Genomic DNA, 24530 nt, shown 5'->3' with positions numbered 1-24530 from the left:
TTTCATCGCGCTGTTGTGAAGATAAAAGTCACTCAATTTTTTAGAACAGGGCTTGTCGTGACTTAAGTCAGTTGATTGTTACTTGTGTGCCGAGTTCCTCAGGTGTCACCTTATGTAATACTCATACTGGTCTTCTTAGGAGAGTGCTAGCTAGTATCACTCCAAGGAAACCAGGAGGCAAAGAAACAGCAGTTAAATAAGCAGTCCCAGATGGAGAGCCACACTTCAAATCCAGCTGTTCTAGAACCCTAGGAAACCCTCTGAATCAGCAAACCAGAGAAAGCAGACTAACCACAAGACAATGTGGTCATCGTTCATCTGTCTCTAGTAGTGCTGGCATCTGGAGGTGGAACTGTGACCCCAACTGAAGAGCAGGTACTGCTGAGGGGCGGTTGGTGGGGAGAGAAAAGCATTTTAGGCACAGCATGGACCGTCTGTGGTTCAACTCGCACTCTCTGAATCTGCTAACCTGGCCAGCTTTAGGCAGGAAAGGGAGGTAGCTGAAGCTGGAGTGGGGCGCGATCTCTATTTCGGAGGGGCTTCCGGGTTGCGCTAAGGAGCCTGAGTTGCAAGTTGTAGGTACTGAGAGCTTCCAAGAGGATTTGACGTTTAAGACTATTGTAGATTGTGAACCGGAAGGAAATCCTGGGGAATCCTCAAAGACAGGAGCCGCACCTACACCAGAGCCCACCGGCCCCGGCTCAGCAGGTTCCGCCAGCCCCAAAGGCTGAGAGCAGGCCCGTGGTTCTCCCGTCTCTGACCTCGGAGCGAATTTCGACAGGAGAGTTGCTTAAATGTTCACAGGTCTAATTAATATGTCTAGCAAGGCTGTCGGTCGGAAGCAGGAGAGGGACTATACGTTCCAGAGCTGCGAGGGGCCCCCAGATCAGCCCCCACTAGGAAGGGACAGCCGGCAGGAGTCACTGGGCTCCGTCTGCACTCCCGACTGGGCAGCGTCCAGGCAGGGCTCCCGCTGGCGGGGTGAGGAGCCAGCAACCGCCTTCGAAGACACCCGAGAGTGGGGCTGTGTCCTCGCTACCGCGGCCGGACGCGGGTGGGACATGCGCGCGGCCGTCTCTCTCTGCAGCCATCGCACTTTTACGTTGTCCCCCTTCTCCGCTTCCAAACCCACTCGGCCAACAGTCGGGCAGCAGGGACTCCGCGGCGGCGGGGACCTCGTCTCTTTTGCCTCCCGAGTATTTGGGGGATGAGTAGCAGTGGCCCTTCTGTGACCTCAGCGATCGAAGCTCGAAGCACAGGCGGCCGGGGGAAGTCTAGTCCGGAAGTGGACCCTCAGCACCGCCTGTCTGAGCCCGCGTTCCCAGGCGGCCGCGGGGCGGGCTTTCCGGGGCGCTGTGCATTGTGGACTTTGTAGTCTCGCGGGGCCGGGCTCCCGCCTCGCGCGCCGTCCGGGAAGGCAGCTGGACTACATCTCCCTCTCGCCCGCGCGGTGTCGCGAGGCCGCCCGGCGCGAGGCGTTCGCGAGCGGAGAGTCTCCAAGATGGCCGCGTGGGGAAGGAGGCGTCTCGGCCCGGGCAGCGGCGGTGGCGGCGCTCGAGAGAGGTGAGGCGCGGGTTGCTGCCCGCGAGCTGTTTAGGGCGGGAAGCCGGCAGGGCTCTTTGGACTGCAGCGGCGTCCCTGCCTCCGCCCCGGGATTCTCCCCGGTCCGCCCCCGGGCGCGCGGGGTCTCAGTTCCGGTCGACGCGGTCTCAGCGGGCGGCTCGGGGAGGGGTGATGGCTGGCTGGGCACTGCCGGGCCGCGGCGCAACCCGCCTGTATGCAGCGAGCCGAGCGGCGCCGGAGCCCCCGCCCGCCCGGCCGCGCGCGTAGTCTTCTCTAAGCCGCAGCGAGGAGTGGTTCTCGGGACGGAGAAGGGGAAGCTTTCTCAGGGAGCCGGTGCGGGACGGACGGGACGGACCGCACGGTTACCGAGGGGCCTCAGCTTTCCGCGCTGTTGCTCCGGGCGGGGAGCTGACCGCTTTCGCCCGCGGGTGACCCTTGGGACTTTGGAGGCGTCTCCGTGAGCGCCCCTGCTGTGGAAGTCCTTTGCAGTGACCTTCCCTAAGGAATGTGCGTGAGTAGGGAACCGGGGGCTTGGTTCTTCCAAGGTGGATCTGGATGTGAAGGACTCATTTGTAGATGAGATTGGAGTAGTTGTCGTGTTTCGTGTTGAATTTACAGTTTTTGCTTCTGGAAAACAGTTTCAGCTTAGTAGAAGCTGTTCAGACATCAGAAGTTTGGGAAAGTAGATGTACTAGTGGAGTCACACGCTTTGTACTGTCCTGACCCTTCTGTTACTAGTGCGCTGGTGCGGCAGAAATCAGCAGGATCTCCGTGGTGTTTTGTTTTCTTTTTTCCCCCAATGAGGATTGTTAAACAGAAAAGTTATATTCCCCCCCCTCCCCGCCTCGCCCCCGCCTTTTCTCTCAACTATTCTGCGTTATTCTTTTTCTTTGATTGTTTGCACCACCTACTCTTTGCGGTCGCCTTCTGTTTGGTTGTGGTTTAGTTCGCTAAGTCGTGTCCCACTCTTGGGACGCCATGGACTGTAGCCTTCCAGGCTCCTTTGTCCATTGGATTTTTCCAGACAAGAATACTTGAGTAGGTTGCCATTTCTCCCGCCACGGGGGTCTTCCCCATCCAGGGATCGAACCCGGGTCTCCTGCATTGCAGGCAGATTCTTTACCAGCTGAGGTTAGTTGTGTTGATAGAACCCTCTAGCTTGCATTTTATTCTTGAGCCCAGAGTTTCCCAACCTTGTCTCTTTTGCACTTCCTCTTCCTTGAAGAAGCAGCAGTAAATGGCTAGCAGGTACTTTTGTTTTTCCAACTCCCACCCAGCGTTTCTTAGATCCTACCATAAAAAGTTAAGGAGGTGATCGCCTTACTGGATAGAAACAACAGAAAGAGCCAAATGGGGAGACCCAGACTTCATACAGCACCGTGCCAGCAAAACAGAAGCCTTTACTGATCTAAGAAATTAGATATGGGGTTTTTTTTCTCTTTGGTTTCAGACAAGTGTTAATTCAAAATTGAGTTTGCAAATGCGGATCCCAAAGGCTGAATCTAGTCCTTGACTGTGACTCTCAGTTTTTAAGAGAATTTAAGTTACCAGTGCTTGTAAATGGAAAAACTTCACATTAAAGCCCCCTTGGAAAGCTCTCATTGGCTCTCTTTGGTCAGGGCAGGTGCTCATCATTCCTACCTGACAGCTTGACTCATTGCAGTTACATGCCGGGTCTCCTTTAGTGTTCCCACTACACCCTTTGGCCTGAACAGCAGGCTCTGCTTGTACATGCACATGTTGTATGTCAGCCAGGAATGGGGCATCTAGTTTTGTGGTTTGGGTGGCACCATCTGCCCTCCTCCTAGATAACGTGGTGTGGCTGTGGGACCCCTCTGTTTGCTCTGCTGGAGGAGCGTTTGCCTGGGCCTGGTTTCCCTGAGCTGCACACTGAGGCCGGGGGTGGAACCTAACCCGCCCAGGCACACCTCCATTCCTGCTCAGTGGGTGGGAGTACTTTGGGGTGGGGCAGGCGGATTAACTGCCCACAGCATAGACTGAAGCCCAGGCCGACTAGAGGCTCCCTGACTACAGTAGGCTGTTTATGGCGCTCTTAAATGACTTTGTTCCATGTCACATTTGTGCTGACTCAGATTTCAGCTCCACACTGTAAGACCACTTTCCCAAGTTGTCTCACACCCTTGGTTGGAATCTGGTTTATGCTGACACTCTAGGAAACATGGTCTGGTGTGGGGTATTGGCTGGAGCAGAGCAATGCTTTGGGCAGGCTTTCCAGATTTGCCCGTGGCCACAAACTCCAAAGCCTGCCTTGTGCTTGAAGGCCCTGCCTGGTGCCCGACGGTTGGCAGGAGTTGCTGCTGTCATCTCTGTGTTAGTGGCTGTCCAGTTTAGAAGGGACACTGTGTGGGTTCTCGCTTTACCTGGTTCTTGAGTCTAGAGCTGTGTTAATTCAGTGCCCACTTGTCATTTGCAGCAGTTAAATCTAAATTAAAGTGAAAACTTCAGCTCCTCAGCCACAGTACTCACATTGCAAATGCTCAATAGCCAACCATGGCTCGTGGCTCATATACTGGATGGTGAAGATAGAGAACAGAAAAGTTGGCGGTGGTCTAGACCAGGATAAGAGAGGGATGGAAATAAAGAATGAGAGCCGCTTGCATGTTTTTAACGTCTGTTTTATTGAAGTAGAGTTGATTTACAATGTTGTGTTAATTTTTTTTTTTAAGAGAATCCCTAGGCTTCCAGTAGAAGCTGTTGGTCTGGACCCTTTTAAAGTCTTTATTGAATTTACTACAAAATTGCTTCTGTTTTATGTTTTGTTTTGTTTTCTTGTCCATGAGGCATGTGGGATCTTAGTTCCCCAACCAGGGATCAAACCCAGATTGCCTGCATTGGAAGGCAGAGTCTTAACTACTGGACTACTAGAGAAGTATCCCCCCGCCCTTTTTTTTTCTTTTTTTTTTAATTGCATCAGGTCTTGCTTGTGGAGCACCAACTCTTCCCTTGAGTCACGTGGGCCTGCCTTTCTCGAGTGGAAGCATGTGGCTCAGTCGCTGCAGCTCATCGGTTTCCTTGCCCCTTCTAACTGTTGTGATTGATTCTGCTGTGAACATGGGTGCAAAAATGTGTTTGAATGTGAGTCCTGCTTTTAATTATTTTGGACCTATACCTAGAAACAGGATTGCTGGATAATATGGTAGCTCTATTTTTTTGAGGAACTTCCACACATTTGCCACAGTGGCTGCTCCAATTTACATTCCCATCAACAATGCATATGTGGGATCTTCCCGAACCAGGACTTGAACCTGTGTACCCTGTATTGGGAGGTGGATACTTAACCACTGGACCACCTGGGAAGTCCCTAACTGGCCTTAGAGTCCACAGCATAGGATTTTACCGATTTCCTTGGCTCCTGAGGAAGTAATTTGGTGTTTACCAAAAGTGGGTTTTCCTAGACCCCAGGGAGGTGGAGGAGGGGAGGATTGGTAGAGGCCACCACCTGGTGTGGTCACATGACCCCATACTTCTTGGGTGGGAAGCAACTTCGTTAATAGTTTTTAACAATATATTCGTTTAGTTTTTACAATAATTTAACAGTTCTTCAGCCACAGGTGCTCTAATTACTGTAATTTTCTCTCGTCACTCTTTTTTGCTGTGCTGGGTCTTCATTGCTGCACACTGGCTTTCTCTAGTTGCTTCTTGTGGTCTTCTCATTGTGGTGGCATCTCTTGCTGGGGGGCACAGGTTCCAGCACAGGCTCAGTAGTTGGTGCACCAGCTTAGTTGCCCCACGCATGTGGGATCCTCCCAGACCAGGACCTTGCATTACAAAGTAGATTCCTAATCACTGGACCACCCAGGAAGCCCTCTTGTCACTCCCTTCCAAAGTACTTTCTCTAAGTCTGTTGGGAACCTGGCACTTTCGGGCCGGGGCAGGGGCAGAGGGTGACTATGATGAAGATAGTCACAGCCCTCAAGGAGCTTTTCGTCACCTCCTTCTGTGTTTGAGCTGAGTACGGGAGCCCAGGGCCACTCCAAAAAAGGTCCCTAATGTAGGTCCTCGTCCTGGTTCAGTTCACCTGGCTCCAGCATGACCAGAAAAGATGGTGGGCTACAGAGCCAGTGCCCACTTTAGTGGGACAGGGACACAGACCACAAGGCTGTGAGACCACCTTGGCCCCGGGAGTGCAGGCCTCTTCGTGGGGCCCAGGAAGTTGCTGGAGCAGGAGGGGTTCCTTCCCCTCAGCTGGAGGCCTTGGCCTATCTGGTTTCCTCTACCTCAAGGGATATAAAGCTACTGGTTTAAGAAAAACTTTATAAAACTTTCTCATTATAAAATAAACGGGTATTTATTTTTTGTTTTTGAAAAGTACAGAAAACTATGAAGAAAAGTAAAATTTCAAAAGTTACCTGTTGGGCCACCATCCAAATTGGCCTTTCTTATACATAGCATCTTTAATGCTTTCCAGCAGGTATCTTGTCTTGGAGTTATAAAAATTGTATGTTAAATCCATCAAAAGTCCTCTCTAACGTGAAAAGTTGCAAACTTGCTACCACATGTGGGGCCCTGGAGGCATGAGGCTGAACGAAGAAAGCAGCCCCAGCACATGTGCCCTGCGATGCCTTCCTGCCAAACACCCAGAAGAGGCAGGTGTGGAGTCGGGAAGTCAGCTGGTGATTGCCAGGAATGGTTGGTGATTGCCAGGAACGGGGGTCGTGGGGGATGGGGAGCAGCGGGGTTACTCTTTGAAATGAAGAAGACGCTCTAAAACTGTGTTAACTCGGTGACAGTGTCGAGCCACTGACTTGTGCGGTGTAAGTGGGTGAACCTATTTCAATAAAAGCGGTCATGTAGGAAGCACAAATCAGAACTACCATGAGATGCCACCTCACACCACTATAGGGCTACTGTTAAAAAAACAGAAAACAAAAGTGTTGGCAGGGATGCAGAGAAAAGGGAACTCTTGTGCACTCTTGGCGGGAGTGTAAACTGCGGCCACTATGGCAGTGTGGAAGTTTCTCAGAAAATTAAAAATAGAGCTACCATATGGTCCAGCAATTCCATTTCTAAGTGTATACCCAAAATAATTAAAGCAGGGACTCAGACATATTTTTACACCTATGTTCACGGCAGCTAGAAGGTGAAACCTACCCGTCAACCATGGATCGGTAACAGAATGTGGTCTCTACATACAAGGAAAAAGGAAGGAAATCTTGACACACTGCGATGTGGATGAGCCGTAAGGATATTATGCCAAGTGGAATGAGCCAGCTGCTAAAAGAAGTATCACGTGGTTCCACCTATACAAGGCCCTGGAGCAGTCAGATTCATGGAGAGACCGCAGAAGGCAGCGTGGGAGTTGTGGTTTAATGGGGACAGAGTTTTAGTTTTGCGGGACAAAAAAGTTCTGGAAATTGGTTGCCCAACAGTGTGAGTGTATTTAACCTTACTGAACTATATACTTAAACTGGTTAAGAGAGTAAATTTCCTGTTAATGTATTTTACCATAATTTAGAAAAGATCAATAAACCAAGTGCTAGCATTTCGCTGGCCACACGTCCCTCCCTGCAGACAGCAACCACCTCACTCCTAAACTCTCCATCATCTCCATGACACCGCGTGTGTGTGTGTGTGTGTGTGTGACACTTGCTTGGCTCTGTGTGCTTCTGGTCGTGTGTGTGTCTCTTTCTCTGCTCTTGTAAGGGGCCTTCTGCTCTCACCAAGCAGTACTGCTGTGAACATTCTTGTGCAACCCTGACTTTGGGAGGAGTCTCCAGACTTTGAGGGTTCCATGCCTGAGGTCCCTGTAATCCCAGGTTCCTTTGAAACTGGCTTTGTGAGGGTGTGGGGTCTGTCCTATGGGTTCTTCATGGGGTTCCCAGGGTGCCGTTGATGACTTGCCTAGGTGCTGCTGGGGCTGATTCACATGAGGAGAGGGGAGACCAACTAGCTGGAAGCAAGATGATCAGCCCCTGACCCCACAGCAGCAGGAGCCTGGCAGGCCGTGCTGTGCACTGACCAGTCCCACTAGTTCCACAAAACCTGCTGGATTCAGAGGGTTCCGAATCAGTTAGTAAAATCGGCTCCTTTTCTTACTGGACCCACTCTGCTCCCTCCCCAGGGACAGTCATAACTCTCAGGTCTTAAATCTGCTCAGCAGCGTTCTGTGCATGTAGAAGCAAACGTAACTCTCACAGAAAAGCACGGAAGATGGCAGGCTACAAACACTGTCCTCTACTTGACTTTTTCACTTTCTTTGAAGGCTTTTCCATTATCAGCCTGCTCTCAGTTTTGTTTTTTAATATGGACTCCTTTTACTGTGTTCTCTTACTGTTCATTTCTCGCCTTCAACAAAATGAAAAAATACAGTCCCTTAGTAAGGCTCAAAGGACCCCAGTTAGCTATTGGTGGTGTTTTTAATTTGCCTTTGTGTACAGGGTTCAAGTTGGCTGGTGATGGTGAGATGGTTCAAGGTAACCCTCTAAGTGGGTTCTTTCCTTAGCTGGGTTACTTTTGACCCAGAAACACAGGCTGATACCTCCAGTGGGCACTGGGGTAGCCAGGCTTGGTGGCCATGGCCCCGGCTTCTGAAGCAGTAGTCTCTGTCAGCGGGGGGGACTAGCTGGATCTGGGGGTCTAGGCAGGGTGGAGGGCACCCCAGCTGAGGGTGTGGGTGCTGACCACAGGGTGGGTCCTCTGAGTGAGCGGCTCTTGTGAGTCTGTGTGGGCCTTGCACTTGTCCCCATTCCTGCAGGGGACCTGTTTCTCTAGGTGTTGCAGTCCATCCTCTCCTGAGGGTAAAGAGGTTTGGCTTCTGAAGCAGACGTAGTGGTGAGCCCAGGGTGGCATGCCCGCTGTGCTGGCTCCTAGCCTGCTGTGTGAGAGGGCCCCTAGGAGGGTTGGTTCGTGGTGATGGACAGGAGTCCTCAGCAGGTGATCACCTGGTCCACACCCCCTCAGCCGGGCCGTCCTGACTGCCCCTGTCCACTGACTGTTGCTCTCTGTCCTGTCTGGGCTGAGCCAGGAGCCTGGAGGGACCTGTGGCACACGCACCAGTCAGTGGGGATGGCCTTGCCCAGCATGTCTGTGGGAGGAGCCAGGGAAGCCTTCCTCCAGGGTGGGTGCTAGCTCAGCCAGAGAGGTGAAGGCCAGGGAGCTGGGAAGGGCTGGGTGAGCAATCAGGTGAGGGTGGGGCCTGCCCACTGACATGCCCCCGAGATGGAACAATCTGTTCAACTGATGCTTTCCTGTTGGGCCTGTCTTGTCACTGCACTTGGGGTGGCCACAGTCTGCCAGGCAAGCAGAGCACTGCACTCAGGTAGATCAGGGTTTGGGCAAGAATGCTCTGTAATTCCGATCTTGTCTGTGTGTCTTGCTCTCAGTGCTCCAGAGGGACTCAGTGGCCAGAAAGTTCCACTTGGATTCCGACAGCAAGGCCTCACCCACAGAACCCCCTCTGTAGGTCAGCAGGGTGTACAGACCCCGCCCTGCCCTCCTCGAGCTCCTCTCCCGCTGCCTGGCTGCCTGTCTCAATTATGAACTTGAGAGCACAAAGGAGATCCCAGGCCAGAATGGCTCCTCTGAGACTGAGGTCATGCCTCATAGGTTTGCTTGTCTGCTAAGGAGCTGAGTCCCACCTGGAGCCTGTCTCCTTTCTGAGTTAAAAAACCAAATCGGGAGACTCCAGCAACGCCCCAGAGGAAGACCATCTCTTCCAGGTTCATTGATTTCGGTGGTTCAGCTCATTAACTGCCTAGGAAGGCTGCCCTGCTAACTGGACCCTGTAGCCAGTGCCTGGGGGTGTCCCATCCCCAGCGGACGGCTTCTTCCCACACACACAGTTTAATGGGGGCCTGTGACTCAATTGGGGTGTCTTCCCCGAGCCCACCTTAGTTACAGTTAACTATTCCAGGATAAAGAGCCCCTGCCTAACTCCTGGAGGCCAGTGGTGCCTCCTCACCGTGCCCGCTGCAGCCTCAGGAGAGCATCAGGCCCACTGTTCATCCGCCTGGAAGGAAGCTCTGCTTCCTGAGTGTGCGCACTTGTTTGCTTGGGTAGCTTTTCCCACCAAATCCCCTGGGAGCATGACCAGAAGGGCACCAGCAGCCAGCTCCCCACTGCCCCTCCATCCTCCCAGAGCTCTGCCTGACAGTCCAGCCTCTGCTGCCCTGAACACACAACTGTTTCCCGCTTCAAAGGAAACACTGACCATGGAGATTCTGGGGTGACCTCACTCCACACGCCTTCCCTGGTCCCAACGTGCGCGGTTGCCGACTGGGAAGCTCTGAGCCCTGCTCCCAGTGGCCTTTGGGTATGTGAGGGGTGGTGGGAGGCTTGCCTCTGTATCTCCCGGCCACAGAGCAGCCACCAGTGCCTAACTGTCTCCTTTTTCTCCTCATCTCCTTCCTAAGGGTGAGCCTGTCGGCCACAGACTGTTACATCGTGCACGAGATCTACAACGGGGAGAACGCCCAAGACCAGTTTGAGTATGAGCTGGAGCAGGCCCTGGAAGCCCAGTACAAGTACATCGTGATCGAGCCCACCCGCATCGGCGACGAGACGGCCCGCTGGATCACCGTGGGCAACTGCCTGCACAAGACCACCGTGCTGGCGGGCACCGCCTGCCTCTTCACCCCGCTGGCGCTGCCCCTGGATTACTCCCACTACATCTCCCTGCCCGCAGGCGTGCTGAGCCTGGCCTGCTGCACCCTCTACGGCATCTCCTGGCAGTTTGACCCCTGCTGCAAGTACCAGGTGGAGTACGACGCCTACAGACTGTCCCGCCTGCCCCTGCACACACTCACCTCGTCCACCCCGGTGGTGCTGGTCCGGAAGGACGACTTGCACAGAAAGAGACTGCACAACACGATAGCGCTGGCGGCCCTGGTGTACTGTGTCAAGAAGATCTACGAGCTCTGCGCTGTATGACCGCACTGCGCCGAGCCGCGAGGCGGCCAGGCTGGGGAGGCATCTGGCGTCACGGTCGTTATTTTAAAGAAATAACAGGTGACAAGTGCACCAAGGGCTTTCTCAGCTCGTCACACTGAGATGTGGATTTCCGCCACCATGGGGCCTGCGGCTGTGGAAGGCCCACTGGGCAGCAGGATGTGATGGAAGCGAGGCTCCGGAGGGGGTGTGGACGCGTTTGGGGGTCGTTAAGTGTGTCATTTAACTGTACCATCCAGAGCCAGCCAGAGGCCAGTGACCATTAAAATGATGAGAGTTTCAGCTCCAGGTGTCTGCTCTCCCGTGACGGCCCTGGTGGGGGCATGCAGGCAGCAGGAGCACGCACCACTTGCAGCAGGAATCAGCCCCTCTCCAGGCAGGCCCGGCCCCTCCCAGAGGGGCCTCAAGTCTTACCTGGGCCTCTGTTCAAGGAGCACTGCCCGGGGCTGCTCGGGTGGGGCGGGGCAAGGCCAGGCCTGCCCGCCTCTGGGTCTCTGCTGAGTTTGCGTAGAGAGCTGGGGCCTGGGGTCTGTTGTCCAGGTTCTGATTTAGGAAAACAAACTAATGCCTGTGTCTTTTTTTAAGCATCGAAGCTGTCCTGCTGTGGACCCTGAGTTCAACCTGCTGCCCCAGGCTGAGGGAAGACTTCCCCTCGTCTTCCACCAAAGAGGGGGCCCTGCCACCCCAAGACTCTGCTCAGGCCCCCCTGAGGGCACATGTGTGAGTGACACCCGGAGTTTCAGAGGGTCCCTCGGGAAGGTCAGATACCAGAGTGAGAAGGGGTGCAGGGGAGGCATTGAGGTGCATGGGGCGACAGGGCCGTTTGTTTACCGGGGGAGAGCCAAAGATTTTAGAACAGTTAGAGAAACTCTGACTTAATTCCAAGAGGCCTGGGAATGCTAGTCTTCAGCTGGGTGGCATATGGTCCACAGGTAACCTGGCAGTGATTTAGACCTCATGTCCACCATGCAGTGCCCACCACCCTCCTGAGCCTGTGGGGTTGGAACGGAGTGGGGGCCAGATCTGGAAAGGGAGCCTGGCTCTGCCTGCAGACCAGACTTGGGTGGGGGGGTGGCCAGAGGCAGACAAACAGCGGCCACGTCAGGGCAGCTGAGCAGAAGCTGTCACTGAAACAAGCCTGGTGCAGGAGGGCAGCTTCCACGCACTGAACAACAGGGAGGCCAGTCACATGCTGACCATCTGCTGCGTTGACCAAGACATTGGGGGTCCCGTCAACAATGTGAAGGCCGCTGCCTCCTCCCTGAGAACCAGGTTCAGGTGACATGAGGGTGTCTTCTGGCCCTAAGATGCAGAGGCTGAAGTATGAAAGAGGCGTAGTTCTGCCTGCCCTCGGGGACCACAGCTCTCAGGCTCCTTCCTTTATTTCATGTCCCAGAGTTTAGACCCTCCACCTGGAGGAAGCTGTCCCTCACCCTTCTTGGTTCCCAGACATCCTCCTAGTTCCCGTCCCCCACCAGCAGGCCTGGCCAGGGGTCCGCAGGGAAAGCGCGTCTCCCTTCTTCCCCACCCATGAGGCAGAAGTCCAACACAGTCCCCACGGAGTGGTGACTGCCCCACCTGCCCACCAGGACGGGCACTAGCTGTGCTTGGACTTCCGCTCCTTCCTGGCCCGGGAGGCCATGAGTCTGAAGAAGAGCCCAGGAGCCAGAGTTCGAAGGTAAACAGCCAGGGAAGGCATCAGGTCGGCCAGCACCACATCCTTCTTCTTCTTCCCCAGAGCAGCCAGGATGTCTTGGGCCACCTGCACAGGACTTCGGCCCTGGGCTGTGGTCTCATCCATCACTGAAATGAAACAGGAAACTCACTGAGCTTGGGGGCAGAAGCCCCAAGGAGGACCTGAGTCAACTCTGGACACTGGGTCCCCCAGGGAGCTCTCCCAGGGGCTTGGGCAGCAGGTGCAGCGACCGTCCCTGCAGTCCCAGGAGGGAGGTGGACAGCTCAGAACTTCGGTCCATAGCCAGGGGGTGCCCAGCAGATGCTCCCTCACTCCCTGACCTGGGGCATTTCAGCCAGTTGGGGCAACCAGTGACTAAGGGTGCTATGCCAGGGCAGGGGGCCAGGTGGGTGGCAGGGCTGCAGAGCACACTGGCTGGAGTGAGAGGAGCAAGGCAGGTGGCAGGGCCTCTGTCTTGGGTGTATGGGTGACAAGCAGGAAGGAAGCCTTGGTTTGTTTTGTGGACCAGAGGTCAATGCAGGGAGGGGCACAAGATGTTACTTTTTCCCTTGTCACTGGTGAACTGTGCCCACAAAGCAGGAGCAGCAGGCAGAGGGGAGGCCACCCACAGCCACGGTGCTGCCCAGCTTCCTCCACCATCAACACAGAACAGTAGGTTTCTGGTGGCTGCTCATTTTTAAACGCCACAGAGGAAATTTTTAAGAAAGATTCTTGGGACTTCCCTGGTGGTGCAGTGGTTAAGACTCTCTACTTCAATGCTGGAGGCATGGGTGCAATCCCTGGTCAGGGAACTAGATGCCACAAGTCATGGGGCGTGGCCGCCATCCTGGGAATAAATACATATGAACTTACCCAGCCCCGTGCCTTTGTACGGCTTTTGCTGCCTTGCTGAGTGAGGGGGCTGCTGTCCTGGGCATGGGTGGTCTTGGTTCAGGCTTGGCCAGGAGGCCCCTAATGAACACCCAGCATACTCCCAGGAGCATGTCCCAGGAGGCAGGCCCCGAGCAAGCGCAGGAAGAAACTCATGTGGGTCCACCAGCTGGGGAGGCAAAAGCCAGCTGGTCCTGGTTGGCCCCACCTGCACGCTGAGCCTTGCCGATCCAGCCACTAGTGCTGACTGCAGGTCAGCTCTGTGCTGTCTTTGGCCTCTGCCTACCCCTGAAGTCTTGTCCTCCCAACACTGCAGGGGAACCTCACAGGAAGAGACCTGGCCTGGTCACTTTAGCACTAACAGCAGGCTAGCTGGAGTCCTGTCAGCGTCTCCCAAGCGCTCGTGGGGGCTTGTTCCCACAACTGTCTCCAGCCTGCAGGGTTCAGGGTAGAGATGGTTGGTGCTGAGGTCGGTCATCAGTATATATGACCAACCTCACAATGTCAGGTGGTTTAAACTGATACTCTGAATGAAAACTGCAAGATCATCAGGGAGCTTTCACAGAGGAACGCACGCTGGGGCCTCACCTCCATACTTGGACCCGTCGGCTGTGACTGCATTAAGGGAGAGATTGGTGTGGATGTAGCCGGGACTGATGACCGTCACCTCGATGTCATGCTGTTCCACCTCAGCCCGCAGACAGTCAAAGAAGGCCTGGGTTGCATGCTTGGAGGCCGCGTCTGCAAAGGTCGGTGACCAGGGAGGGTAGGATGATGCCCGTCAGGACCCTGAACAGGAGGGCATCAGGACTCCCACTCCAGTTCAGGGAATACCCTGTGCATCTTAACGTACATGTACTCAACTCACACAGAACACGACATAGCACATACGGTCAAAGGTTCATGGGCATTCTTGCTCCTGCAAGTTCTAAGTGTGAATTTAATCTAAATTAAAAGTTTAAAGTCTACTGTGTAAAACATTCAGATAGTTCAGAAGAAACTAAAGGAAGAAAGCGAAAGTCCTCCCCACACCTTCAGCGCAGTTCCTCAGAGGGGCCAGGCTGCTGGTGTCTCACGCCAGCCAGGTCCCTGCACACAAGAGGGCATGGCCACAGGCTGCTCCTGTGGTCCATGTTACTCGTGCACAGGGTTCTCTCTGTGTGGAAGGCTGGCTGGGCAGCTGCCGTGTGGCTCAGGGTCACAGCCACAGAACGGGCTCAGCGTTGTTTTAGGTTTCATCACTGAAAATGAATGTCCAGGGATGCTCCCTGCCTGCATGGCAGCACGTGTGTAAACCCACGCCAGGCCTCCTCAAGTCTGTCAGCTCCCCTGGGGCAGCCTCTTGTGTGGAAGAGTCCCCAGAGTTCTGCGCGCTCACCTCCTGGATCCTCCCACCTGGCCTCACAACAGCCCCGAGAGGATGAAGCGCCCCCCCGCCCCCAGCACTTCTCGACTGGGGAGTGCTGCCTGTGGGTTGGCCAGTGCGCCCAGGAGGCACCACCTTGTCCAGCCTGGGGGTTATGAAGCTTCCCGACCAAGTGTGACCTACGCAGTCACAGCCAAGAGGATGATAAAATTCAGAAAGACCAAATCCAGTGACATCTAGAAACAACTCGGTACAAAGAGCACTGTGCAGCCCCCCCACCCCCACCCCCGAATGGCTGGTGTGGCCCCTGCTGTCAGCTGTGATGCCCACACATTTCCTGAGGAAGCCACCCACCAGCCCAGGACAGGTGTGGACATGGCATCCCCAGGCATCTCAGGGCATCCTGAGTGTGGCCGCGGGGGTGAGGGAGCTGGTGTGGGCTCACAAGCCCCACAGCTGGCCCTGGATACACGCTTGCACCAGGAGCGCTGGGCTGCGTCCAGTTCTGATGGGCTCCCTGTCCAGCTGAGGGTGCCATGTGGCTGTCCTCGCCAGGCTTTGCCCCTCCCCTCCACACGCCCTCTCCCCTCCACATACCCCTTCCTCACAGCTGCCTCAGGTATCTGGGGGTGGGGAGCTCGGTTACAACAGTGTTTCCTTGCAGACAGTGAACCAAAGAATGCAGTTACCAGGACAGTTTAGAGGTAATTGTGACATTACCTCTAACATTTTTAAACGAAAGTAGAATCTGCCTGCTGGTGCCCCGTGATGGTGCAGTCCCACCATCCTGGCACAGCTGTGCACACTGGGAGGTGAGTCTAAACTGAGGTTGAGCTGGCAGCATTCCCACTTTCTCGAACTAATCTTACTGAAACCCTCTCACAGCGAGTGAGTGCGCAGAGAGAAACGCTGAAGGATGCTGCACGCAGCACACCCCTGCTGCTGGCCACTGAGGAAGGCAGTTCCCTCAGGCACCGAGACAACTCCCGAGTTACATGACGCCCATCCGCTCAGCAAGTAGGGAGCTGAGTGGAAAGATACTGTCAAGCGGGATAATGGAAGCACAGAACTGCGTATCAGGGCCCCAGCGCTGCACGCCTCATCACATGCAGAACTCTGGAGGCGTGTGCAGTAACCGGCCGGAGGGGCAGCACCTGTGGGCTGATGGTGGTGGTGGCACTGGGAGGGGGCCTGGCACGTGGTCACACGTGGCGTGAGGAGTGGAGCTGGGACTGAGCCCAGGCTTCTGCTCAGGGGCGCACGCCTCTCAGGTCCCCACATGCTCTGTGCTGAGCGTCCCTCTCGTGTCTGAATTCTGGACCAGGAGCTGTCTTCACAACAGGGGTAAACACCAATGGACGTGGGGGCAGGAGCGTCTGCCAGGAGGAGGAAGCACTCACACGCAGATCGGAAAGGCAGGCTGATCTTGCCCTGGATGCTGCTGATCGCAACCACATGGCCCTGGCGCCGTCTGATCATGGCAGGCAGGAGCGCTGTGGGGAGAGGGCAGAGGTCACCGTTGCTCACATGGAGAGCCTGGGGAGGGCCACATCTGAGAGTGCTCAGCCCCCTGTGCCCTGCTGTGAGAACCGTGGCAGGACGACAGCATGCCTCTGCTGTGCCCTGCCTGCACCTGGTAGGTCGCCAAACACAGCGGGACGTGGAGGCAGCGACACAGCGCAGGCCCAGGCCTAGAAAAGCCAACCCCGAGTCGCAAGGACAGCACTGACCCCAGGGTGGAGTAAGACAGCAGGTCCAGGAAGAAGGAGCCACAGGAAATGGAAACAATGCCAGCCTGCCTGGGCGCTTCTCCCTTCTGACCCAAGGCCTTACCCTTTGTCAGAGCTACTGGACCAAAGTAGTTTGTCTCCATCACCCTCTTGTCCACGTCTGGGCTGGTGTCCACAATGGCGCCTCGGTAGCTGATCCCAGCATTATTGATGAGCACGTCCACGTGGCCAAAGCACTGCAGGATCTCAGAGGCAGCCCCTGCTATGGCCCCAGGGTCTGCAAGGTCGAAGGCCACCGTGTAAGGCTTGTGTGTCTGCACCTGGTCAAGTGCGACAGAAGCCAAACATACCTTCAGAGTGATGGTCTGGCCTGGCTCCTCATGGTGGGGGCGGCCTAGCGTGAAGGACAGGCTGCAGCTTCCCTGAAGAACGTGGCCTGCCCGTCATGCTCACACCTGACCTGGGCAGTGCTGTGGGCAGGGGTCACAGACGAGGTGAGCAGGGCCCCCTCCACCCTGGGCCAGCAGGACGCTGTACACTGTCCCATGTTACAGAGCTGCTATGCCTCTCAAGCCAAAGTCAGTTTATTCACAAAACACTGTTATACACGCCTACGTGCCCCATGCTGGAGACAGTAAAAGCAAGGCAGACACGTCTCTGTCCCAAAGCATCTGGTCTCATGGGAAAGACTGACACACGAAAGCTGTACAGAACATCGCAAGAAGAAAATTACCAGTGGACATTCTGACTCAGAGGATGCCCTGAACCTATGCAGATGAGGGAGGGGTGTGGAGTCGGAGAGGACGTGCAGGAGCTGCCCTCTGCCTGGACAGCTCAATGGCAGCGACTCAGCTCTGAGGTCAAACTCTTTGAACACTTGCAGCTTCCAGGGGGCCTGCTCAGCCAGCAAAGTATAGAAAATGTTGCCTGATTTCAACCATAAGCTCTGTGATGAGAAGCTGTGAGAAAGGCAACCCACATTTCTCGTGCAGCTTCAGGAGCCAAGGAAGACCCTGTCTCCCAAACACTGGGGCTGCGTTCCAATGGTGGATGCTGTTCTGATGGCCGATCTGTGTCTTCTTGTCCTGGCTGCAGGATACAAGATAAATACAAAACACCCAGCCATGTTTCTACATACCAACAATGAATAATCTGAACAGGGTATTAGGTGAGCAAGACCATTTATAATAGCAGCTAAAAGAATTAAACCCTTAGGAATCAATCTAACTAAAGAGGTGAAAGATTTGTACATGGAAGGCGGTAAGACACATGATAAAAATGAAAATTTAAACACATGAGAAGACATCCCACGTTCATGGACTGGAAGACTGAACACTATTAAGGTGACAGTACTATCCAAAGTGCTCTAGACTCAACACGATTCCTATTAAAATCTCAATGCCATTTTTGTCAGGAAAAAAAAATCCTAAAATCCATATAGAAGTGCAGTGGCTATTCAGGAATAGCAGAACAATTTTGGAGACAAGAGCAAAGTTGGAAGATTCACACTTTCAGCCTTTGAAACTTACTACTGAACTACGTGGATTAAAACAGTATGGTACTGACATAAGGACAGGCAATATAGATCAGTGGAACAGAATAAAGTATTCAGAAATAAACCCTCAAATTTAGATTTTTGACAAGGTTGCCAAGGCCATTCAAGAGGGAAAGGAACTCTGGACAAACCAGATATCCACGTGCAAAAGAATGAAGCTGGAGTCCTACCCATCACCATGTACAAACATGGCCTCAAGGGCTTCTCTGGTGGTCCAAGGGTTAAGAACCCACCTGCCAATGCAGGAGGAGGAGACTCAGTTTTGATCCCTAAGTCAGGAAGATCTCGTGAAGGAAGCAGCAACCCACTCCAGTATTCTTGCCTGGAAAACCCCATGGATGGAGGAGCCTGGCGGGCTACAGTCCATGGTATCACAAAGAGTCAGACACGACTGAGCACACACACTCAATACCTAGGATATACACAGAACTCCTCAACAACAACCTGATTAAAAATCAGGAACAGGACTTGAACTGACATTTCTCTAATTGAGATACATAAATAAGCACATGAAAAGATGCTCAACACCACCTGTAATTAGGGAAATGCAAGTCAAAACCACATCGAGATTCCACTTATATCTCCTAGGACAGGATAATTAAGAAACAGAAAACAGCAAGTGCCGGATGTGAAGTCAGGACCCTTGTGCAGTGCTGGTGGGACTGTAACTTGGTGCAGCTGCAGTGGAAAACGGTTTGCAGTTCCTCAAAAGGTTAAACTAAATCTACCACAGACCCTGCCATTCCACTCCCAGGGATGTCCAAAACAGCTGAAAGCAGGGACTGGAGCGGACACACGTCCACCTGGGTCCACATCAGCATCATTCACAATTGCCCAAGGTGGGGATGCCTTGCAGTGCGCCAAGAAAATGGACAAACCAAGTGTGGGACATCTGTATTCACAACGGAATACCAGTCCCTCAGAAAGAGGAAAGAAGTTCGGACACATGCTGTAAGGTAGATGAACCCTGAAGACACTGCGCTTAGAGAAACAGCTAGTCACAGAAAGACAGATAGTTTAATTTTATGAGGTATCAAGAATAGACATTTCCAGGGACTGGAAAGCAGAGGAAAAAGTGGATTGTTTAAGTGGGAACCCAAGTTTTGCTGGGGACAGACAGGTGATCGTTAGAAACATGGTGCATGCACTTACTATCACTGAACTGTAAGCTTGTGAGAGGTTAAAATGATAAATATGTGTATTCGCCCACAAATAAAACTTTAAGTCATTGCCAACCTCCCACCACCAAAAAGAGATGAACAGGTACTGGGGGGGACGGGGAGAACTCGCAGAGAGACCTCTCTAAGCACGCAGTGGTACAGAGTGGTGGGAACGAGCCCAGTCTACTGTGAAGACCGGCAGAGGACGGGCTGCACCTCTTCCCCAGGCAAGTCCCCCAGGCTCACTCACCTCCGGAGCCCGGGAAGCAGCAAGTTCTCGGCTGAGCTCCTCCAGGGCCTCAGCATTCCGGCCACAGAGCACCAGCCTAGCACCAGCAGCGTGAAAAACTCTGGCACACTCTAGGGGACAAGAAAGCAGCCTGTCGTCTGGGCAGACCCAGGCCTTCGGCCCCGTCAGCTCAGCTCCCAGCTCCCCAGCCTCAAACCGCGGGCCGTTTCTTCCCCAAGCATCGGTACTAGCCCTGCCGTGGACGGGTGTGGGGCTGGGAGTCAGGGCCCTCGCAGAGCCGTGTTCAGGGCTGCAACCCATCCATGTGCAGGAGGGAGGCTAGAGCCGGGGGACAGACTGTTGGGTACCAGGCTCAGGATTTTCCAACAGTCTTCAGCTCTGACCCCCGCTGTGAGCAGGATTCCCACTGTCACTGCAAAGAAGCTCCGTGAGGCAAGGGATGTGCCCAACAGTCAGCAGCGCCAGAAGAGCTCCCCTGCACCCCCTCACCGAGGCCGGTGGTTTGCTGTCACCTCAATACAACAGGCAAATGTCTGCCAGGAGCGCTTCTGTGGACACAGGACTCTGGTGAGAGGGGGTGGGGAGACACCCCCAGACCCCCGCCCCAGGGCTGTTCCTCCTGAGATTGCCCAGGCCCAAGGGCTCACAGACACATGCTCTCTGCACACTATACTGCTCAGTTGTGTCCAACTCTCTGTGACCCCACAAACCGTAGCCTGCCAGGCTCCTGTCCATGGGATTCTCCAGGCAAGAATACCACAGTGGGTTGCCATTTCCTCTCCACACAGTGAGGACAAAGTGGGGAGGCTGACAGCCTTGCAAGGAGGTTAAAGAACAGCAGGGGGACAATAAGGGGGACATCATTTTAAAATGATCGGGGGCAGGGGGGTGAGACCAGGCTCCTCTGAGTCACTAGAGAATCCAGGTGACAACTAAGACCGTGGCAGGGCAGAGTCTGAAACTGCCTGGGCACCTGTCTTCATCAGCATTCTTTGGAGGCAAAGCAAAAAGCAGGCTTGTCAGGAGGGTTCCAGGCAGCTCAGAAATTCAGAGAAGGAGCTGAACGGTCCAGACGGGGACAGGAGTGGGCTGCACAGGGTCCCAGGCAGCAGGAGCCCAGCTCTCTGAATGCTGGCAGGTCCCTTCCCCACTTCATCCCCCAGCCTCTCCACAGAGGGGATGGGGCTGCAGACAACTCTGGGTTCCCACAGACACCACTCCCCAGCCACACAAGGGGGCCTCTGACCCATTCCCTCCAAGCTCTGGTGTCAGAATTCGAGGGAAGGGCCAGATTGGCCATGGTGGGGGCAGAATCACCAGGACTGGGCCAGCCAGGGTTACCTGGGAACCCCAAGACCACAATGGGAAGGGCGGCGGGAGCAAGGAGTGATGCCCCAAACACAGCCGAGTGGTGACTACCGCGAAGCTCAAAGCCCCTAGGTCAAGAGGACGGACTCAGTCTCCCTGAGAGGCCTCCACATCCTCACTTCCCTCTTGTGAGGACTGAGTGCATCACAGCAGCCTCAGGCAGACAGAAAGTGCTAGCCAGGGCTAAGTGTGTTTCTAAGCCGCCGCCTTAGACTGCTCAAGGGACATCCCTGGTGGTCCACTGATTAGGACTCCCCACTTCCACTTCAGGGGGCAACTGTTCAATCCCTGGTTGGGGAATTAAGATCCCCCATGCCATGCTGCAAGGCCAAAAAATAAAGTAAAAAACTGGATGTTGGCAAAAATGGAAACATGGGGTTTAAAGGGCCACAGCCTTTCCTCACTGGAGGTCTGGCCTCGCTCAGGTGCCCACGAGCAGGTCTGTGCAGCCCCCACCGCCCCACCTGACCATGCAGCCACCCTAGGTATCAGACTGAGTCTCGGGCCCAGCGGTCAAGTGGAGTCTTAGTGCTGTGGGCTCACAGGAGGGGCACGGATCCGGGGATGGAGCAGGCTCTGGGGTCCAGGCGACATCCTTCCCCGGCCAAAGTGAGGGCCTAATGCCAGCATCCCTCAGGAAAGGAGGGAGGAGGTTCCAGGTGACAACACCCTCTTTCCAGACACAGCTCCTCCAGCAGTCTCACTCGCTCCCCTGATCCAGGTGGAGCTTTCTGGAAGGAGGTTCAGGTCGTGTGGTGTCATCTTCCCTGAAGCCCACCCTGACCAAAGGCTCAAACCCAGACTGAGTCGAGCCCCTGCTCTGGCCCTGGGTGGGCTGCTTGGGTCACAACCCAGATGAGTCTCCTTGGGTGGGGTGGGGTAGGGGTGGGGGTGCTCTCACAGAGACCCTCAGTGTTTCCGAGGCCAGTTTCCTACCATTCCCAAAGCCCTGCTGGCTTCCTCATCCCGTTTCGTCCTGACCTGACCACCACAGGGGACATTCTGTGAGCTGCCACCAAGACGTAAGGTGGGGGACACAGGGGTCCACACAGCTTTGGAGACTGTCATCCACGTCGCAGCGAAACAAAGGGAGGAAATTAGAGCTTGTTCAGGAGTGACGGGGATGCAAACGACAGACTGGGGAGAAAAGCTGACAGAGAGGAAGCAGGGTGGAGGGAGAAGCAGCGCACTCCTCTCGGCTGCCAGCCCGTCCCCAGGCCTCTAGCCCTGCTGGCTCATAGCCCCCCAGCTGCTCACAGCCGCAGAACCAAGACGTGCCCCTTCACCCGGAGCCCTGTGATCCACAGGACAAGCCGGCAGACACAGCAGGGGGAACATGGAGGGCCGTCTGAGCGCCCAGCACGTCTGCCAGGCCTCAAGGTGGCCGACGTGGGCAGAGCCACGAGGGTGGGTGAGGTCTCCTCCCCACAACCCATGGGCAGTGGCCAAGGCGTGTCTGTACTGAGGCCGGAGGGGAAGAGACACACGGCCTCCTGGCCCTCTGACGAGACCCAGGAAACAGCAGGAAGAGCAGTCACTCAAGGCCACACAGGCCCCAGTGCTGCAGGAGGCAATGGGGCGAAGGGAGGACAGCCTCTCCCCTGCGCATGTGCACGCTGGCCCTGCAGCCCGCCTCTCCCACACAGCCAACCCTCAGGTGCTCCTCAAGGACGTTTAAAAAACGCTTCTCTGCTGCGAAGCTGAGGCCGCTAAGAATCTATATTTAGAGCTGAGTAAGGTCAGAGGCTCGGCTGTGGCTTGGGGCTGGGAGATCTGATGACAGACCTCAGGTCACCCCCAAGACCTCAGCTGAACACCAGGCTGGCGCACGCACGGACCCCTGCCCCCCGAGGCCTGCAGGCCCCCTGGCCACCAGCAGTCCAGTCCTCATCTGCACCCCCATGTTCCTGCAGCTCCCACACAGCCCTGCTACTCTGGGCCCTTCCTGCCCCCGTCGCCGCCTCCCCAGGGAGAGGAGACGCGGGCTCCCATTTGGCTTCGGGTTTCTGCCTACAGATCCCAGGAGGAGTCACGCCTTCTCTGAGCGTGTGGAGGACTCGGGAGATGAGCCCGAGCCAGCACACACCTGGGTGCCGTGCCTGCCGGCTGCGGGGAACACATGGGGTACACACGGGCAGAAGTCCCTCCTCTCTGCAGGACCTGGGCGCCCCGCCTCCCATCATCTGTCCCAGCACATGGTGGGAGACACAAAGGTGCTGGGTATACCCCAGGCGAGGCGCCTCTCGGCCTCGTTCCACGGAACTGAGCGCCAGCATGGGGAGTATGTAGGGTGGCATGGCACACGTGCAGATTCCGACAAACCTGCACTAGCACACTGCTGACGGCAGCCTGGGACCCAGAGGCTCCATGTGGATCTAGAACCAGACTAGAACCAAGCTTAACTGGAGACCGGATAAGGAACAGCTGATGCCTCGTTGATGCTGTCCTGATCTGCCCAGATACAGATGGAGGCCCTGTGAAGAGCAGCAAGGAGAAGGTGACTCCAGAGCCTTAAACCAGGGATGTGGATGAATCCAGTAAAGACCCTCAGAGAAGCAAAAACATTCTTCAATTCAATGGACATGAGTCTGAGCAAACTGGAAGACGGTGAAGGACAGGGAAGCCTGGCATGCTGCAGTCCATCTCTGGGGACCTCTTTGGGGTCACAAAGAGTCGGACATGAAGGAGCGACTGAACAACAACTGGGAAGCTGGGTGCCACCACATACAGACGCCCATCTCCACACTGACCGGCACTGAGGCCGCCCCGGACACATGTGTGGCCTTCTCCCTGGCTGCCACCTCCAGCCCCGGTGCTCCCACGGCCTTTTCCTCCTGGACCAGGGACAGAGAGGCCCTCACTGCCCAGTCACCAACCGACCTCACGTGTCTGCACCCGCGCCCCTGGCCCCTCCCCAACAGCACTGCCCCACGACCCACCTCGGCCCAGGCCTGACGTGGCGCCAGTGATGACCACCACGGCGTTCCGGATGTAGGCCTTCATGCGCAGCCACTGAAGCAGCCTGAAGAGGCTGAAGAGGCCCACGCAGCCCAGGAGCAGAGGCAGAATGGCTGTGGAGGTGATGAAGTCCATGGCCCGCGCCCGCAGCAGACTCTTCCTGGAAGAACAAAGCACATAAATTAGTGGCGAGCTGGGGGGATGCCAGGGACTTGGCCACCCTCTGCCCCTGAGTCTGACACAGACCCCAGATCCCGCACCTGGGCCTCAGTTCTGAGCCCAGCAGGATCTCTCCAGGCCCCGTACCCCGTGTGGACCGTTCAGCTGGGTAGAACCAGTTTCCTCTCTGTAGGGACACAAGTGGGCATCGCAGGCTGAGGTGGGTGGCTGAGGACCCGCTCCTGGAGCGTGTCAGCACCCACCGGAGTCCCCTCAGAAACCTGTTTCAAGGAAATTGATACCACACTTTTCATTCCAATCCCAAAGAAAGGCAATGCCAAAGAATGTTCAAACTACTGCACACTTGCACTCATCTCACACGCTAGTAAAGTAATGCTCAAAATTCTCCAAGCCAGGCTTCAGCAATACGTGAACTGTGAACTTCCTGATGTTCGAGCTGGTTTTAGAAAAGGCAGAAGAACCAGAGATCAAATTGCCAACATCTGCTGGATCATCGAAAAAGCAAGAGAGTTCCAGAAAAACATCTATTTCTGCTTTATTGACTATGCCAAAGCTTTTGACTGTGTGGATCACAATAAACTGTGGAAAATTCTGAAAGACGGGAATACCAGACCACCTGACCTGCTTCTTGAGAAATCTGTATGCAGGTCAGGAAGCAACAGTTAGAACTGGACATGGAACAACAGACTGGTTCCAAATAGGAAAAGGAGTACGTCAAGGCTGTATATTGTCACCCTGCTTGTTTAACCTCTATGCAGAGTACATCATGAGAAACACTGGACTGGAAGAAACATAAGCTGGAATCAAGATTGCCGGGAGAAACATCAATAACCTCAGATATGCAGATAACACCACCCTTATGGCAGAAAGTGAAGAGGAACTAAAAAGCCTCTTGATGAAAGTGAAAGAGAAGAGTGAAAAAGTTGG

At 54.9% G+C, this 24530-nt stretch overlaps 2 protein-coding genes across 8 annotated transcripts in view; one reads left to right on the top strand and one right to left on the bottom strand.

The window, feature by feature from the left end:
- The first annotated feature begins 1442 nt into the window (after positions 1-1442).
- TMEM11 (transmembrane protein 11) lies at positions 1443-10752 on the top strand. Its single transcript, XM_052658088.1, has 2 exons — positions 1443-1563; positions 9936-10752. Exons 1-2 carry the CDS (start codon positions 1502-1504, stop codon positions 10450-10452), a joined length of 579 nt encoding a protein of 192 aa, XP_052514048.1. The 5' UTR covers positions 1443-1501; the 3' UTR covers positions 10453-10752.
- A 1070-nt stretch (positions 10753-11822) lies between these two features.
- DHRS7B (dehydrogenase/reductase 7B) overlaps positions 11823-24530 on the bottom strand; it is a 43551-nt gene continuing 30843 nt past the window's right edge. For 6 of the 7 annotated variants that reach the window (XM_052658080.1, XM_052658082.1, XM_052658079.1 and 3 more), the window contains 6 exons: positions 23405-23583; positions 19098-19207; positions 16236-16452; positions 15803-15895; positions 13625-13777; positions 11823-12273 (listed from right to left, as the gene is read on the bottom strand). In XM_052658080.1, coding sequence (XP_052514040.1) covers positions 12068-12273; positions 13625-13777; positions 15803-15895; positions 16236-16452; positions 19098-19207; positions 23405-23583 — 958 coding nt within the window. In that variant the 3' untranslated portion in view covers positions 11823-12067. Of the gene's footprint in view, positions 12274-13624; positions 13778-15802; positions 15896-16235; positions 16453-19097; positions 19208-23404; positions 23584-23683; positions 23751-24530 lie in introns of those variants that run through there. The other variant, XM_052658085.1, reaches the window with a different exon arrangement.

This window comes from Budorcas taxicolor, chromosome 19 (genome assembly GCF_023091745.1).
Source record: "Budorcas taxicolor isolate Tak-1 chromosome 19, Takin1.1, whole genome shotgun sequence".
NCBI lineage: Eukaryota > Metazoa > Chordata > Mammalia > Artiodactyla > Bovidae > Budorcas > Budorcas taxicolor.
Note: the sequence above shows the minus strand (reverse complement) of the source record. Positions and strands in the feature narration are given on the sequence as shown.

Excerpts from the sequence above, each read along its gene's own strand:
- TMEM11 (XM_052658088.1), top strand. The coding sequence starts at position 1,502 with ATGGCCGCGTGGGGAAGGAGGCGTCTCGGCCCGGGCAGCGGCGGTGGC. Across the intron at positions 1,564-9,935 it reads GGTGGCGGCGCTCGAGAGAG|GGTGAGCCTGTCGGCCACAG; the intron begins GTGAGGCGCGGG and ends CTCCTTCCTAAG.